At 37.4% G+C, this 18707-nt stretch overlaps 1 protein-coding gene across 2 annotated transcripts in view; it reads left to right on the top strand.

Moving 5' to 3' along the window:
* Positions 1–18707, top strand: part of LRP2 (LDL receptor related protein 2) — a 181412-nt gene that overhangs the window by 54542 nt on the left and 108163 nt on the right. For both annotated transcript variants that reach the window (XM_018064165.1, XM_018064156.1), the window contains exons 9-16: positions 1204–1323; positions 5568–5696; positions 7267–7436; positions 8430–8653; positions 10395–10601; positions 12374–12576; positions 14639–14779; positions 16146–16349. In XM_018064165.1, the coding sequence (XP_017919654.1) occupies positions 1204–1323; positions 5568–5696; positions 7267–7436; positions 8430–8653; positions 10395–10601; positions 12374–12576; positions 14639–14779; positions 16146–16349 (1398 nt within the window). The remainder of the gene's footprint in view (positions 1–1203; positions 1324–5567; positions 5697–7266; positions 7437–8429; positions 8654–10394; positions 10602–12373; positions 12577–14638; positions 14780–16145; positions 16350–18707) is intronic.

Below are 18707 nucleotides of genomic sequence, written 5' to 3'. Positions count from 1 at the left end.
AGAGTATCAGTTGGTGTTTGCAGAATGAACAATTCCAAGACTTAGCAGCTCTAACCAACAAGCATTTGTTGTTTCTCACAGTCCTGTGGGTTGGCAACATTATTCTTTTGGCCTGAACCAGCTCACTCACATCTCAGGATGCTCCAGCAAAAGCATGGCTAGTCCAGGCGTGTTTGCCTGGTCGTGGAAAGGGCAAACCCCAGTGAACAAGCTCTTCTAAGCCTCAACTTATGTCATGTTTCCTGAGTGTTCTATTGGCCAAAAGAAGTCACACTGATCCCAGATTTAATGGACTGAAGAAATAGACTCCATTTCTTGATGGGAGGAGTTTATAAATATCTGTGACTCTTTCTTCCCCTCCCCCCGCATCTCCTTCCCAGGAAGAATGGTTTTAATGGTGATTGTGATTACTCTAAAAGTATTCTGGAGATTTTATTCCCTGGATTATACCTGGAAGAAGTGTTGCTGGCTTTACTCAAAAACTTCTGGTTTCAGGGATCTATACTTGGAGTTACCCACTCCCCTACCCCCACTCCGTAGCCGTAGAATATTTCCCCACTATAAGCCATCACTTCTGTGGACAGCTGGCTGTCCTGTAGGAAAATGCAATTAATGGCCTTGATTTCTCTCTGAATTATCTTGTAGTTGCCTGGCAGTGACTGTGAACTATAACCCGAAAGTTTTGGTGATTTCTTTTCCATGAAAAAAAGAGGCTTCTTTTTTATCCCCCCCATTTCTTTGGGAGCCCTTTTAAATAGTCCTAGTGCAAAAGTTAGAAAACAAAAATTAGTTGAAGCTAGCTTGGATTAATTAGCTTTTTAAGTTAAAAGTTTACTGTTTAGTGTTCAGTGGCTTGGAAATTGGAAATATCCTTCTATTCTTTCTAGATAGAAGAAATAGATATCTAGATAGATATCTTTCTATTTAGATATCCTAATATCTTTCTAGACACAAAGATAGACTTTTGACCAGATTTTTTTCATGAACAGCACTTCTGATGCCTTGTGCTTACACTTAGTTATAATGAATTTTAAAAAATATGTCCTGAGTTTTTATTGCATCATACTGCAGGCTTGAATGGGGACAGATTTTCTGTGTTACTGCATACTTACTGAGCTTTTACTTTGGAAAGTTCTTACTTCTTATAAATCAGCCTTGTCCAGAGATCACCTTTCATTTCAGAAAGTCTTCTTCTCTGTTTAGATGTGAATCTGTGTCCGTCCTTGGGATGTGAATACCAATGCCACAAGTCACCAGGTGGAGGGATGTGTTACTGCCCCCCAGGTTTTATTGTCAACCAAAATAGAACCAATAACTGCGTCGGTAAGTGACAGTCTTTCATCACAGTACTTACAGCGCTGCGGGCACTCCCTTTAACATCAAGGAGTTCGTATTTGTGGAGAGGAGAATCTGTTAACAAAGAGCAACACAGTCTTCACTGAAAACCTGGCCAATATGAAGTTTTAACTCTGAGAAGCTTTTGTGAGGTGCCCATGGCAAAAGAGTGGTTGGATGATGAGTGAGTAAACTAGCTACTTGTATGTCTGTCCAGTACCTAATGATGGAGCTTGTTCTTTTGATACATTGTGTATTGCTGTTTTATATATTTGGAAGCAGAATGATATAGCCATACTTGTTAAATACAGTTGGCCCTCCCTATCTGTGAATTCTTCAATCTCCAGTTCAGTCAACTGGGGAATCAAAAAAAGAAGGGGAGTAGGGTGGGACAGAAAGTTCCCAAAAGCAAAACTTGAACTTTCTGTGTGCAAGCAGCTATTTACATAGCACTTAGGGCTCCAAGCTTTCACTGCCAAGGGCCAGGGTTCCCTGGTCAGGGAACTAAGGTCCCACAAGGCATGTGGTGTGGGCAAAAATGAATAAATGAATAAATAAAATAAACAAGCACAACAGAAACACTCTGGTTTACAAACTCTGGAGAAAGTCTATTTCCTGAGTTTCTGACACGGAAACCTTGCTTACGCTCTCTTCTGTAAGTGTGAGACTGCTCGGGCTGTCTGACGCTTGTCAGGCTCCTCCTCCCCCTATACTGCCACCCAGCTGCCAACCTGATTTCCAGTCTTAGTTCTCCAGGCCTTTCCCCTTTCTCTTACTGGAAAAGGAATTCCTGTAGAGATACCGGAAGCCACATCCTCAGTGTTACATTTGTTTTTCTCTCTTTTTCCTCTCAATCCTAAAGAGAAATTTGGGCTGGGCTGCCTTGTAGTTGGAACTCAGTAGGCCATGAAATGTTTTCAGGAAAAGGGATTTGCTCTTTAAGAATCCCTGGTTCATTCTTGTGATACCTTGCAACCTATTCTTTAGTCTCTCCACAACCCCCCCTCCGCCCCCCCGCCCTCCTTCTAGAGCCACATTTTCTAACATGTTTTGCAACATCTTTTCTAATACTTAAGCCTGTGATGAGGTTTGAGTTGTAGGTCAGAGAGAGGTCCAGGCTGCTTCAATTTTTTGCATCCTTTAAGAGATGAAAAGCTTTTCATAACAAGATTTTTACATTTAAATCTATTAATGAACGTAACAGAATTTTGCAGTATTATGCTGTACACAGGATCATTTCAGAATTCAAGAACACATTTGGTTCTACTACTACTGGATACTTGGGCACTAATTCTAATTCTAATTCTAAGGTCCACAAACATCTTTCAGTCCTTTTATGACGTACCTAGACTTTAGTATAGATGACCTCTTTTGGATACAAGCTCAAAAGTCTGCAATTTTGAGTTTTGTGAATGTGAGGCCCTCTGCTACCTGCAGAGACTTTCGCTGTGACCTTTCTTGTCCTTTAAGAATGTACCTTTGCCTCTGAGTTTTGAAGCTGGATTAACGTTTATTTCACATTTCTTTTCAAGAAGACTATATTTTGCTTTCTTGGTAAAGAGAACCTATTAGTTTCAATACATGCCATTATGAAACCAGTTACACTCACTTCAGCTGAGCTTTTAGAGAATTGTTTAGGTCTGCTCTTTCAAGCATTTCAGTTGAACAAACACCCTCTGTATGCCTGTAATCCTCTGCATGCCTGAGTTACCACTGAAGCTTCAGGTGTTGGAAACCCATGCAATGTTTATCAGCTTAGCCATGGCTCCTCAGGGGATGCCTCAGTGATTGTTAAGAATAAAATGGAATAATCATGACAGGAAATCTTTCCTTCTACCATTCTCTGCTCCTGGTAGTCTTGACCTAGCTGTGGAGACTCTTAAGGCGAGCCACCAGAGCAATTTACTGGACTATTGTTTTTGATTGACAAGGACGTGCTGTTTGTTGAGGGAATGACATCGTGGTGCAGCCTTAGGGCAGGAAGGTCATTTAGCATGGTGGGATTGCACACAGCCAGCTGGATCAGAGGGTATCCGAGCAGGATTTTTTATTTTTTTAATTACTCTCAAAGCAGTATTTGTTGGTAAGAGGGGACAAAGTAAAAAAGGAAAGTAGATGAAGGTGACTTGGGCTGGGAAGGAGGATTTTGAAGCAGCATTTTATTGTTTTGTAGTTTCCATTACCTTTTCTACTCTCTTTAAAATCCTCAGGTCTCCCTTTCATTTTTCTTGTCTTTCTTTTGGCTGACAATGGATGGATATTAATTAGCCTTTATTCTTCTTTGTAATGATGAACAGAATCTTACTCAGTCTTTAAAAGTGACAGTGTTTATTTACTCATTTAAACCTGTACAGTACTTGTAACCCAGATGGTAGGAAGGGCATTTGCACCCAAGAATTCCTAGTTATGACTTCTCCACCCTCTTTTTGACATGAGAACTCCTGTTTCCAGGGTAACTCCAGATCCTTAGACATAGTCATAGTGTCTTGGATTCAGAATGAGGTCATGATACCCTGGGAGTTTGAGGGCGAATGTCCTGTACATTCCTACTGAAGCAAAGCCTCACGTGGTGTTTTCTCAGAAAGGAAGTGAGGGCACAGAAGAAATAGATCAAATGTTGGCTTTTGGTCTATACCCACATGTCCTTTTACCTTGTCATGTCCAAATTGGATTAATTTTTTCTTTGTCACTGTCCTGGGGATGAAAGATGTGCTGGTCTGTGTTGTTATACTTGATCTGGAGGGAAAACGGGAACCATTATCTTGATCCCAGGACTTTCTTGGTCTTTTTTTTTTAATTAAAATTTTTTTCTTTTTTAGATTTTGACTGTGCTGGGTCTTCGTTGTGGCACATGGGCTTTCTGTCTAGTTAATGGCACTCGGGGGCTTCTCTAGTTGTGGAGCCTGGGCTCTAGAGTGCAAGGGCTCAGTAGCTGTGGGATCTTAGTTCCCCCACCAGGCATCAAACCCATGTCCCTTGCACTGGAAGGCAGATTCTTAACCACTGGATCGCCAGGAAATTCCTTCTTGGTCTTTCTTGTTGGGGAGTCACAGGATGGTGGGGCATGCAGCAGGCGTGGTAGAATTCAACTCACAGCTTTGCAAATGTTCTCAGATCCCAGAAATTCTAGAGAACCCCAGACCTGTGAGTCTCAGGAGTTATAATTTACTTGAGAATTTTCTGAAGCCCTAGGGGATAGGAGCCTGTTGATTTAGGCTGTGGACCTCATTCTGCAAAGAAAGAGAGCAGGGCGAAAGAGGGTGAAGAGTGAGTATGAACTTCAAGGGTCAAATGAAATATTTGGCACCAGTTACCCAAGGATAGGACAATTTCTGTGCCCTTTAAGCTTTATAATCTTAAAGAAAGACATGTGTGTTTTTCTTCCCTGCCCCCATGTTGTATTGCTTATGTGTCAATTATATGGAAAGTCTTTTTACTATTTGATAGAACTGGGACTACTTGGCCATTGAACAGAGCTCTATTGTGTAATGGATTTTCAACAACTACATATTAAATGAATGAATAATGCTAATGAGTAAGCAGAAGAGAATGTATTTTTCATGACTTAAAAATGATTTTAATTTTGGTGATGACTTTTGACATCAGAGAAAAGGATAAACAGACCTTTCCAGATGCTTTATTTCATACTTTATTTGTGTCTCATTGAGCAGTGGGATATAAGGCAGTTCTTTCTGCAGTGATGGAGATGTCTGTGTCCTCCAGTATGGTAACCACTAATCACATGTGGCTGTCAGCATTTGAAATGTGGCAAGTGTGACTGAGAAATTGCATTATTAAGTTTATTTCAATTTAGTTCACCTAAATATAACTTAGAGAAGCTGCAGAGAGCTAGTGTCTACCACATTGGAAAGCACAATTTTAAAAGGATACATTTATACAAAAATTTTATATTTTTTTAATTAAAATTAAAATTTTGTATTATAGCAAAATTTTGTATCAGGTATTTTGTAAACCATCATTAGTAAATGAAATGCAAAGGCAATGAGTCCAAGCAGTGTTGTGCATCACCTGCAATGTTATCCTTTATGTAGATTTTAAAGAACTTGTGTTTTTCCTTAGTATGACAATGCCTATGGCCTGCCTCCCCAGGGGGTACTTTCTTAGGCAGTTGCATCACCAGATTCCTGTATAGCTTGTCCAAGATTTTTTTCAGAAAGTGCTCAACCCATGTTGTTCAACATGATTATAACTGGTTGTTTCCTATGTGGCAGATTTTGATGATTGCCAGATATGGGGAGTTTGTGACCAGATATGTGAAGACCGAGTTGGCCATCACCGGTGTCACTGTGTAGAGGGGTATGTCTTGGAGCGCCAGAAGCACTGCAGAGCTAATTCTTCTTGTGAGTAAATTAAAGACGCGCGTGTTTCTGAACAGTAAACGTCTATCCTCTTTGCATAGCAGAAGTCAAAAGAAATATCAGCATTAAGGCAGATGGCGGGTTTGATTACCACAAATCAGATGTGGCCCCTGCTGTTGGAAGAATGGGTCAACATTAATTTCGTGCTGTTAGGGACCAACTTGTGGATTAATCGTGGTTGGGTTTTTAAAATTTTATTGATTGCTTGTTCACTTTGGGCCTGAAATAGTATATCATCTACCACATAAATTTTATGAGTACATTTGACCTATTTTTAGTTAATGTACCTACCACAGGGTGACAAATATCAATAGGCACTGTTTATGCAAAATTTTTTTAGAGGTGGTTCAAAATGGACCTGCTAAATTTGGATTTCAGCTTGTGAAAATGCCTTCATTATAAGAATACTGTGGTATAGAAAAGTCAGGAAAATTTTTGTCACTGTGGATTTCTGGGTAATAAAATCTTGACTTCACTCTCTTTTCCCAGTTATTATTTTTTTCCCACACCTGTTTAAACTGCCGTTAGTATCTTTCTGAAACTGATTTGCCCATCTATGAGTGGACTATTTTCTAGTTGTTTTTGTGTAGAAAATACCTGATATGCTGTGGACTAACTTTAGTTACTTATTTATTTTTAAGCAGGTGCATACTCATATTTTCAAAAATTTCACATTATTGAGAAGTTATATGACCACCTCCCCACCCCCTATTACCCATTCCACTCTGCCCAGTTTCCCACTTCGCCTCTCCTATGGATAATCACTGTTTATTTTAATTCTAGAGATTATTAAATGCATAATTAAGAATATGCAAATATAGGCATTTAACTCTATTTTTACATTTATGGTAGTGAACTATACATACAGTTCTTCATTTTGCTAATGTTGCATACTATATTTTTAAGGGCTTACCATATCAATATGGAGATCTCTACTTAAATTTTGTTTTATTTTTATCTGAAGTATAGTTGGTTTCCAGTGTTTCAGGTCTACAGTGTTTATAAGTGGCAGAATCCGTTTTTTGGATGTATATAATTTATCTAACTAGTCCTTTAGTGATGAACTTTTATATTATTTCTTATCCTTTGACATTAGCAAATCAGACTTCAATGAATAACTGTATTCATTTTGCATTCTTGTAAGTATATGCGTGTAGCAGGTTTGGATCCACCATTGCCATGTTTTTCACATGGGGTGGTTTCCCATAAATCTTTAAAATGGGTTTTGTGTTTTACACAATCTTAAGTTGCACCTGGGGAAAGGTGCCCGTATCATCAAAGATACCTCAGTGTCATCGAACCAGCATTTAGGACACTTGAGTTCTTGACAGACTCTGTTCCTAACTTACTGTGATTTTGGACATTTCATTAAACCTCTTTGTGCCTTAATTTGCCCACCTGTAAAATGGGTAAAATGATATGTATTTCTACATACACATTCTGATATGTATTTTCTGAAGGTTTAAAACCAAATAAGAAAACATAGTTGTAAGTTGCTTCATCATCTCTGTTCACTTGAAGGACTGACAATGCCTTCCTTCTTCACATTTAGTTGGTGAGGCCTTTGTGATCTTCTCTGATGGTCGGGATTTGCTAAAGGGTAGCATTCATGGAAACAACTTTCAGATTCTGGCAGAGTCTCAAAATCGTGGATTGGCTGTGGGTGTGGATTTTCACTATCGGCTACGCAGAGTCTTTTGGACTGACATTGTGCAAAATAAGGTAAATAGAAATTTCTGGAGTATAGCTTGGGACCTGATAGAACTCCAAGCACTAAGTGTTGATAGTTTTTCATTTTGGGAGGAGTAGGGAGGGAAGTTCCTTTGTTTTCTAACAAAAAAGGCCCTTGAGATATTTTATGTTAATCAGCACCTTTTACAGCTATAGTATTACATGTGACCTATTAAACAAAGCAGTCTATTATATGGATTAGCCTTGAGCAACTTTTAATTTTATTCGAAATGGAGTCCAAAAGCCTAATTAAAAGAAATAGTAGACATTCTTTCACAACTGGATAGATATTTGGTAGTAATTTTTGAAACTTGATCATTTAAAATGTAAAAACTATTCTGCTTTCCTGGATGATAAAAATCAGATTTTACCTGCATCTTCTAAATGGAACTGTAATTGAGCATTGGGTAACAAATATTGACAGTATTTTGTTCAACAGCCAAAATTTCATTATGCTCTCTTATTTGGAAAATGTGATGGATCTGATTTCAACTTTGAGTAATGCAACGGAGATTTTTAAAACATAAATTTTAGAGATTCTTAAAGAGTTAAAGATATTTTATTTCTTCTTACATTTCCTTGTACGATTAATAAAATTTTAATTCGGTTAATGGATAAATTCCATAAATTTTCCAAAAATTGAAACTTTGGATTATTAGTAGGTCTGATTTAATAACAGCTAGCAATCAAAACAAACCATTTCCACCTGTGCCACCAAAAATCCACATTGAATTGAACTTTCACTAACTACTTAAGAATTAGAGATGCAGGCTTTTAAAAAAAAACTCAACTTTTTGTATACGCCTCACATGCTTTTAACAAAATGCCCCACCACCTCCTATTAACCCATGATGTAAAATAAAATGTCTCTAGTAAATTTTTTTTTAGTTCAAATGACTGATTTCTACACCAAAGATAAGTCCCTGGAAAACTCTCCCAACTAGTTATGCTTAAGAGGTTTAATAATTTTGGTTTTTCTTTCAGGTTTTTTCAGTTGACATCTCTGGTTCACGTATCAGAGAAGTTCTCGGTGTTTCTATCGAAGACCCAGAGAATCTGGCTGTGGATTGGGTAAATAATAAACTTTATATTGTGGAGACCAGAGTCAACTGCATAGATGTGGTAAATTTGGATGGAAGCCATCGGATTACCCTTATAAGTGAACATTTGGGACATCCTAGAGGAATTGCTGTGGACCCAACTGTTGGGTAAGTTATTTGCAAACATACTGATTTCAGCATTTTTTGAGTTTCATTTCTCCCCTTTAGATAAAACATCCATTGGCATAGTTGAAGATTCTTTATGCTCTGTACTGTAGAATCCTTGTTTATTTCATATCTCTTTTCATAGCAGCTTTAAAGGGGTTAGCTAAATATAATCCAATTTGAGGATGTGCAGTCCAAATATACCTACCAATGTCCTAAATATATGTAATGTTATTGGGGTATGAATTTTATGCTTAGTGTTTGCCATGTTTTCCTGGCTGAGAGATTGAATTCTTTCTTCTGACTCACTCTAATAGTATTGTCACAACTAAACCATTATTAATGTGATCACTCTTAAGTTGTGAAGTTGTTTTAAGCAGTAGATAGATCTAAAACCACTAGGTGGTGTTTTGGAGGGCTTTGAAGAACCCCAGTTCTTTATGCCTCAGTACAGAAAGAATTTAGCAAGAGGCAAAGTGATAGATAAGTGATTTATTAGCATAGGATGTTAGTGTTGCCCTGCCCCGAGTACTTAGTGGGTTACATTTTTATAATCAAAGGAAGAGAGAGGAGGTGGACAAGACCACCTTCTTTTTCATTCTTTGAGTCTTTGGTCATTAATTCCTCCTATTTGTTGGGTGGGAGAGTTTTTGAGATGTATCTAGGATCATCATGGCACTATGGAAAAAAATCAGATCTTAGTACGAGTGTCTTTCACTTTGAAATATCACCTTTCCCTAAATTAGTATTTTTGTACACACAAAGAACATGCCCTAGGTGTCATTAACTTGTTGACGTCACTGGGCAGGTTGTAGGCCTTATTTTCCATGATTGTTTTGCTGTTTTGAGGCATGTCTCATGCTTCTGTCGCATGGTTTTGTTGGTAAGCACACCAGTCTGGCTTTGATATGATGCCACTTGCTCTGCTTTATAAGTCAAGCAAACCCACATTGTTTGATGATTTTTCCACTACTTTCTTGAGTGCTCTTTAACTTACTGTGGTCTCCCAAAGCCTCCCTAAAGTTCCTTCTCTATCTGCAATCCCTAATGGAGTTTCTAAGCTAACAGTCTGAAGACTCTACCCTGTCCCTACCAGACCTATCCCTTTTAGTGATTTCCTGTTAGAGACCAGTGTTGAGATGTCAGTGTTTTCTCCAGGTATAAATTAAAATTTTCCTGATCTTCACATTTAAGACCAGTTATGTAGAGACTAGCTTTTGCCTAGATTTTCACAGTTGGGTCTTAGAAGTGTTGGATGAACTTGAGGCCGCTTAAGTGCTGGTGATTATTCATTTTTATTTCATGATCTGTCCTTCCTTGAAAATGACGTATATGATGTCTAGACTGTGCCTTAGAATGAGGAATTAAGGAGGGAAATGGCTTGATAGATTTTTTTCCTGGTAGCAGTTTTGCTGGCTGTAAATAGAGAAGTGAAAGATGGGGTCAGGGAACAGGGGAGGAAAATTAAGAAGGTTAGAAGGTAGATAAGGTTTTTTTTTTTTTTGCCTGCGAATTGTGCATTTTCATAGTTGCTATTTGGAGTTTTCAAACCCCCGCCTCCACAATTGGTCCTCACAGTCTCTGATTTTTAATCCTTTAAAATTTCTCTTTTGTTTTAAACCTCCATGGTTCTCTTATCAGCTAGAAGAGATTTCCATTGATCCAAACACACAATCTCAAAAGATATTTACTAAGTAAACTTGTAAAATAGCTGATTCTCTCATCTTTTGTTTTTCTTTTGTAGTTATTTATTTTTCTCAGATTGGCAGAATGTTTTTGGAGTACCGAGGATAGAAAGAGCTTACATGGATGGCTCCAACCGTAAAGACTTGGTAACAACAAAGCTGGGATGGCCTGGTGGGATAACCCTGGATTTGGTATCAAAGCGTGTTTACTGGGTTGACTCCCGATTTGATTACATTGAGACTGTAACTTACGATGGACTTAAAAGGTAAGAAGTTTGTTTTTTTTTTAATACACCTTTATAAGTTTGGGAGAAGTACGTAAAATTTATGGGGAGGGATACTGAAGAACTAGAATTAAAAAACTGCTTTGTTGGTTGACATAACTTGAATGATCTTTGTGTTGATATTTGCATGATGTGACCTGCGTGATGTGACTTGTTCCATGTTAACACTCAAATTTGATTTCTCTTCTCCAAACCCTCCCCCACTCCCAGATGAAGCACATTATTTTCTTGAAGTCCTGGGTTCATTTTTCTGGGTCCCTTAGGGTTTGTTTCGGAGAAGGCAATGGCACCCCACTCCAGTACTCTTGCCTGGAAAATCCCATGGATGGAGGAGCCTGGTAGGCTGCAGTCCATGGGGGTCACTAAGAGTCGGACATAACTGAAGCGACTTAGCAGTAGGGTTTGTTTCCAAAGATCATTTTATAGTTTAGTTTTCTATTTTCCCCCTAGTAAATAAGTTTAACATTATCTGGTGGGAATTAACTGGATTATACTGCTCTTATATATTTTTCAAACCTTAAAGAGAAATTCTGACTTTTTACCTGATATCCTTCAAAGGCATTTAAACAACATTTGAATGCAGACTATGGCATACTTTTTTCCTTCATCTTCTTAGTCAGATTAGAGTTGGCCATAGATTAATTTAATTGTTAACTATTTTACATCCTCTTCTTTTAAGTGTTTTCAAAAACTGGTTAAAACAGCCTTTAACTTTTGACCAAGAAAAATTACTCATGTCAATTTGATTTTTCCAAATGACTTGATCTTATTTTCTCAATTAAAAGACCATGATACTTCTGTTTCTCCTTTATTTGTAAGGATGGTATCACAGTTTGCCACAGTCTCTATTTGTTTAAATGAAGAGATTGAGTATTAAGGTTATGACTTTTTATTACTGAACTGGTTCTCAAAGTGAGAATATGAATTAACCTAATGACAAAAATAGTCATATAAATCAGATGACTGAGAAATTGCCTACCTTTTTTCTCGTTCATGAACCATCCTCCACCTCACTTTGTGCGGCCTCAGTGAATGACTGATTCCGTAGATGTAGTCATGGCAGCAATGTTGATTTCTTCCCCTTGTCCGGCACTTCTTACCTCTCTTGTCTTCCATTTAAACAGTTCTGGGCACTCTGTCTCCACTATCATGTGATTAGCTGACAGTTTAATCAAGCAAAGGCATGTCAGTGGTAGCCCTGTGCTTTCTGCTCTCTAGTGACATCAGAAATAGGTGTGTGTTTGCCATGTGTTGAATTTTCCAACTTGCTGTCTTGTTCCCTAGTGGCTGAGAAATTGTCAGTGGTGCAGTGTTGTGAGTGAAGTGAGTGTTGAAGGCATTTTCTACCAGATTTCCCATCCCTTGTTACACTCTTTCCCCTAGGAATTTCAAAATGATGTTTCACATCTTAGCCCTTTTATATGTGGGGCAACCTTAAAAGAATGAAGAACAGGTGGGAAAGCAGTAATTTCTCAAAAAATTTAGCTAGGGCAGGGACTGTTCTATAAGTGCCAAGGCTCTTTTCTAAGAGGCAACATGGAAGTCCTTCTAGCAAGTATTGACAGCAATACACCTGCATCTTATAATGTATCTTGACTATATATTCTATAGTAGTAGCTAGCAACTTTTTTTTTTTGAGACTTCCCTGGTGGCTCAGATGGTAAAGCGACTGCCTACAGTGCGGGAGACCCGGGTTCAATGTGAACTAATTCCACCTTTAATCAAAACTGTATGGTGTATCTCTTTTGTAACAGGATGACAGTAATTCATGGAGGTGCAGACATTCCTCATCCCTTTTCAATAAGCTTGTTTGAAGGACAGTTGTTCTTCACTGATTGGACAAAGATGGCTGTATTGAAGGCAAACAAGTTCAAGGAGACTAACCCCAGACTGTACTACCGCTCTTCCCTGAAGCCGTTTGGAGTGACTGTTTACCATGGCCTCAGGCAGCCCGATGGTAGGCTCCCCCCAACAGAGGAAAAACCCTGCTTGGTACAGGCCTTGGTTAGAAAGGTCTTCTCAAAGTTCTCATGAGATTTGGGAGGTGTTCTCAAATGTTTGATGGATTATCTAGAGAGTTAAACTAGCTGAAATTAGCTTTGCAGGTCATGGGTATTTTAGAGAAGTTGATGTATTTCAGAATTAAAATGCCCAGTCTACAAAGAACATAGAGATGTGTTTAACAGACATTTATTGGCATATGCAGTGTACCAGATCCTGTCTACAGGCTGGAGAAAGAGCAGCAAATACACCAAATACACTAAAATTACCCATCCTTTGTCTACTGGGAGCAATCTCCTAATTCAACTTTCTAATATTACAGTCAAAGAAGTCAGACCCAGACGGAAATGACATGCCTAAGTGGCCATTTTATTTGGGTAGTGCCAGGGCTTTTTTTTTTTTTCTTCTTCTTCCTTGTATGACACCTGTTTAGCATTGGGTTTGGTGTCTCTCAGGATAGTCACTAATCAAAGAAATGAAATATTTTGATTCAGACACTGTTAAGTCTTATGTTATTTTATAATAAGTTTTGTTTCAAGGTTTTAAACTGACATGACTGGACTGTGTCCATAGCTCTTTTCTGCATTTGCTTATGCATCAGAGGAAAAAAAAAAACACAAACTAGGCTACGTTGGAAGAAAGCTTAATATCAGTGAACAGTAATTCAGAGAAAGAAAGATTTAACTTTAAATCTCTAATGCTAAGTGATGAGTCTGGCTTTCTGGAGAAAGACTATAAAGTAATTAGGCTGATTTAAAAACCCAAACAAACCAACCTCTAGAACTGATAGTTTCGGATGACTACCCTTCCTACATAAACAAACACTTCATTGGAAAATATGTACTATATATATATAATATATATATAAAGTATATATAATATAGATTATATATAATCTATATATATAATATAGATTATATATTATATATATCTATATGAAAGTGTATACTATATTAGAAAATATCTATTTGGAATGATCAAATTTGGAAAATATATACTATATATATAAAGTATACATATACACTTTTTATATATATAGTGTATATATATAATATATATAATATATATTATATATATATGAAAGTATATACTATATTAGAAAATATCTATTTGGAATGATCAAATTTGGAAAATATATACTATATATATATAAAGTATACATATATACTTTATATATATATAGTATATATATATATGAAAGTATATACTATATTAGAAAATATCTATTTGGAATGATCAATTCATGGCTACTAAACTCACATCTGCCCTTGACCAAAAGTATAACCCAGTTTCATCATCTAAATTATATTATTTGCCTCAGTGTAATACCTGCCTGTGTTTCTCAAAATGAATCTACTTGAGAAGGAAAAGAGACTATTTTAAAGAGTAAGTTAAAGGATAAGAAAACAATTTCAAAAGCAGACATTTTTAACTTTGACAGCCTTGCGTACTATGAACTTTCTAAAGTCATTGCCTTGAGAATTGTTTTTAGATGTATAGACTGGTTTGTGTTTCAGACATGTAGGGTTTTGGAATTAGATCTGGATTTGAATATTAGTTTAGTTGTTTAACAACTAAATAATCTTGAGCAAGTTGTCAAACCTTTTGGAACTTCGGTTTCCTTTTCTGTAAAATTGAGATAATAATGTTTACCTCTTAGAATCTTTGGTGGTAAATTGTCTCACAAAGTAAGTATCCAGGGAGGTTATTTGGGGGAAGTCAAATTTTAATCACTGATGCTAGCAGACAAAGTGATACAGTTACTGGGAGGATAAGAACCCTCAAGGCTATTCAATTTCAATTTTTTGTGTGCGTGTGGCCACTATCAGTTTAAGAGTAGATTCAAGAGCAGCAATGGGATTGGGAGCAGTTAAATGGATGTGTACAGTAATAACCAGTAGTGATGTCTCCAAGGAGTTGCAAACCCATTTCACCCATAGGTTGCAAAATGGCTTCGCATGTCTTGGATAAATAAGCATTTCTAATTGAGATTTAACAGTGCACATTTTTCCTTCCAGCAAGAAATCCATGTGCACATGAAAATGGGGGCTGTCAGCACATCTGTGTCCTCAGCCACAGAACATTCAATGGTGGTTTGGGTTACCGTTGCAAGTGTAGGCTTGGCTACATTCCGGATTGGGATGACTATCACTGTGTTGGTAAGATCACTTTTGGACTATCTTTCTGACAGTCAGCACAGGGCTGTTCGTGCACTGCTTTGGGACTGGGCCAGCTCCCTGTAGCACTTCTTCACAGCGAATAAGCTTTTGGTAGCCCGTGGGCATCTTCCTTTGTAGGCACCATTCCTTTTGTACAAAGAACGTGTTTGAAGATGTAAATTTCCATCATTTGGGACACATTCAGGGTTTCCTTGGGTGACTGTCATTCCTGAAATCACTTTCTTTCTTTAAACTATGCTCTTGAAATTCATAGAATTTAATTTTGAACCTTTTACTCTACCGCATGTATACCTTTAGATGTTAGTCTTAACCCTAGTGGGAAGCACTTGCCATCACTTTTATTGACTTCTTTTAGCTCACCACTTTGCCAGTCAGGTAATCACATCTTGATCCCACCTCGCTTTACTGCTATATTCCAAACTAAACTCCTAAGTGTTGGGGTAGCTCATTTCTTCATCTGGTGTTTACTCCTCAGTTCAGATTTTCTCTCTATATCTGCTTCTATGCTCTGGTTTTCATTCGTGCCTTAAATGCATAGTCTTCTTCTTTGATCACCTACACATCCACTCACATTAAAATAACGCTACCTCGTTTTCATCTGATGATGAAATGCACTCCTACAATATTTGTTTCTCTCATTTATTGTCCCTTTGACAACTCTCCTTTTTAATTAGTGCTTTTGACACATTCTTACTCCCTGCTGTTACTTCTGGATTAGTATGTAAATTCTCTTATTTTAACTTGAACAAATTTGTTCACTTTGTAGGTCATCCTAGATTCAGATAAAAATCACCCTCACTGCAAAAACCATGTTCTCCTTTTTGATTTCCTGGCCCATTGTCTCTGCCTTCTTCTTTGATTTTACACATCATTTCTTCTTTCCTGTTTCCTTTATTCCTCTCCTCCCTTTCTGCTTTCCTTCCTTTGTTTCTTTCTAAATAATTCACCTGGTTGCTGTTAATCTTCTTTTTTGCTGGTCTTCGCATCTCCTAAAGTGCAGTAGGATTCTTGATATAGATCTCTACACAAAAGTTAATGTAACTTGAGAATTTTGATGCACTCATTATTCAGTTAATACCAATTTGGAAATTCAGCATATGGACACCGTGTGTTATATAAGTTTAATCCTAAGAATAAATTTCTCAGGGAGTAGTAAGATTGTAATACTTACTGCCTTTATAGTATTTTCCTTCTTTCCATTATTTCCGACTATGTTTTTTACTTATTTTTTGTACTTATTTCAGAATTATCAGATGTGACTTAGGGGGGTAAAAGTAATTTCTCTGGAACTGGGAGAAGGTAAGAACCATGCTGTGGTTGACTGCGTGTGTCCTTCTTTCTACAGCTGCTGAACGGTTTCTGCTCTTTTCATCTAATCTGGTTGTTCGTGGCATCCCACTCACCCTCTCTCACCAGACGGATGTCATCCTTCCAGTGGCAGGATCTTCTTCCGTCTTCCTTGGGATTGATTTTGATGCCCGCGAGAAGGCTATCTTTTTTTCAGATACGAAGAAAAACATTATTTATAGACAAAAGCTTGATGGTACAGGTAAGAATGGTTTTAAAGTTTTTTTTTTTTTCTCTCTTGTTCTGTCTGTTTTCAAAAATAATACAAATCATTTGCCCTGTAAAACTTTTGCATTCACTTCTTAAGCAGGATATTTTACTAAGCTTGCTAAATATTTTTAAATAGGGAAATCTGTAAATTAGGTCTAAGTGAACACTTCCTTTATTTTCAAAATAAGTTACAAATGAGAATGCATTTTAAAACATTTATTGATGTAATTGGACAGCTACAAATATTGCCATATTGATACTTCATAAAAGGAGGGTTAAATGTATGAAAGCTGTTAATGGGTTAATTGACTAGAGGCTGTTCCCTTTTCAAGCTGCCAAATTGAGCTAATGGAATGATCTCTGTCTAGGGTTGCTACACTACCTAAATGGAATAAGAATATTTATTTTTACAATAAATGATTTATATGTAAATATAGATTTACTGTAAGTTTCTAGTTAATTGGAATTCTGTTAAAATCTTCATAATCCTCACAGAAAGATAAATTATAGTCAGTCAGACCTTATCAGTTGGGTACTATCATGATCCAGTACTTTGATTTTACCATCCACTAATGGGTCGAAAACTGAAGTCTGAAAAAAAAGAGTAGCCAGAATAACATAGCAACTAAGAGGGCCAGCTCAGGAGCCCACTGCTTAGTTTCAAAACCTGACTTCTCACATTTCTTAGTTGTATAATCTTGGGAATGTTACTGTGAAATAGGAATAATAATAAAGGCACTACATAACTCAATGTTTTTGATAGGATTTTAGATTAATGCATTTAAAACACCTAGAATGATGCCTGGAATATATTAAATATTTTCAGTAAATGTTAGCTAGATAGTTGGATAGCATCACTGACTCAATGGACATGAGTTTGAGCAAACTCTGGGAAATAGTGAAGGCCAGGGAAACCTGGTGTGCTGCAATTCATGGAGTCACAAAGAGTTGGACATGACTTAGCAACTGAAGAACGACAAAAGCTATTATTGTAGCTGTTATCAATGAAAAACTCTATTACTCTGCTCCACCCTGCCCAACTCAGACTTGCTCACTAGAGGTAATTCCTTACCATTCTTTTATCCCCATGTTTCTAAATACTTACACTTACTAATACTTATACTGTTACTAATACTTACTAATACAATTATTAGTAAGTATTAGTAATTAGTAAGTTACTAATACTTACTAATGTTTATACTGTTACTGAGTCCAAGCTCATACAACTCACTGCAAGGCAGGCTAGTAAACCTAGAGATAAGTTGTTCCAGCCAGGAATAGCAACTTTATTTGGAAAGCCAACAGACCAAGAAATTGGTGGACTAGTATCCCAAAAAACCATCTTACCCAAGTTAGAATTCAGGCCTCTTTTATATTAAAAGCAGAGAGGATTTGGCTGGTGAATCTTTTGTCCTTGGAGCTATCCATGTAATCTGTTTACCATGTTGCTATAAACTACCAACAAAGCAAAAGCTGTTCTCTGTTCTGCAACTTTTTATCTCTACAGAAAGAAAGTAGAAAGTATTAGTCACTCAGTCATGTCTGACTCTGAGACCCCATAGACTGTAGCCCACTAGACTCCACTGTCCAAGAAATTCTCCAGACAAGAATACTGGAGTGGGTTGCCATTCCCTTCTCCAGGTATCTTCCTGACCCAGGGATCAAACCCACGTCTCCTGAATCACAGACAGATTCTTTACCACTAGAGCCCCCTGGGAAGCCTTTTATCTGTGTGTGTGTATTCAGTCACTCAGTCTTGTCCAACTCTTTGCGACCCCATGAACTCTGTCCAAGGAATTCTCCAGAAAAGAAGAGTGGAATGGGTTGCTATTTCCTACTCTAGGGTTTTATCTCTACATAAAAGGAAAATATATACCTTTAAATGTCACAGCCTTGAGAATGGGCTATCCTGTGTATTTTATCCCACAGGCAACATTCCTTTACAAAAGGTGCCGAGCCTGCACAACTAACCACAGGCAGCAGAGAACAAAGGTTAGAGCTAAAGGAATAGATGCAATATGGAATCAGGGTTATTCTTCTCTGTTGCAGTACCTTTTCTTGATTTGTCATTTTAGACATTTGTTTTCCTTGTTACAGATAAGGAATCAACTCTCCTTTTCCCTCCTCTTCTCCCTAAAAAGCTAGAACGTAATTTTTTGTTCACTGCTGAATCAAGTAGTCTTTCATAATGACATTTCTTGAACAATGTTGATCCTCCCCGCCCACCCCCCAAGTTTAACAATTGCTCCGTCTTAATTTGCTTAGTTTCTTCTGTAGCTATTATATTTTCCCCAAACAGATTTATTAAGTGCTTATCTGTGTATCTACATATTTATCAAATGCAAAATCT

Source organism: Capra hircus, chromosome 2 (genome assembly GCF_001704415.2).
Source record: "Capra hircus breed San Clemente chromosome 2, ASM170441v1, whole genome shotgun sequence".
NCBI classification, from domain to species: Eukaryota; Metazoa; Chordata; class Mammalia; order Artiodactyla; family Bovidae; genus Capra; species Capra hircus.
This window is presented reverse-complemented; position numbering and strand designations above follow the sequence as displayed.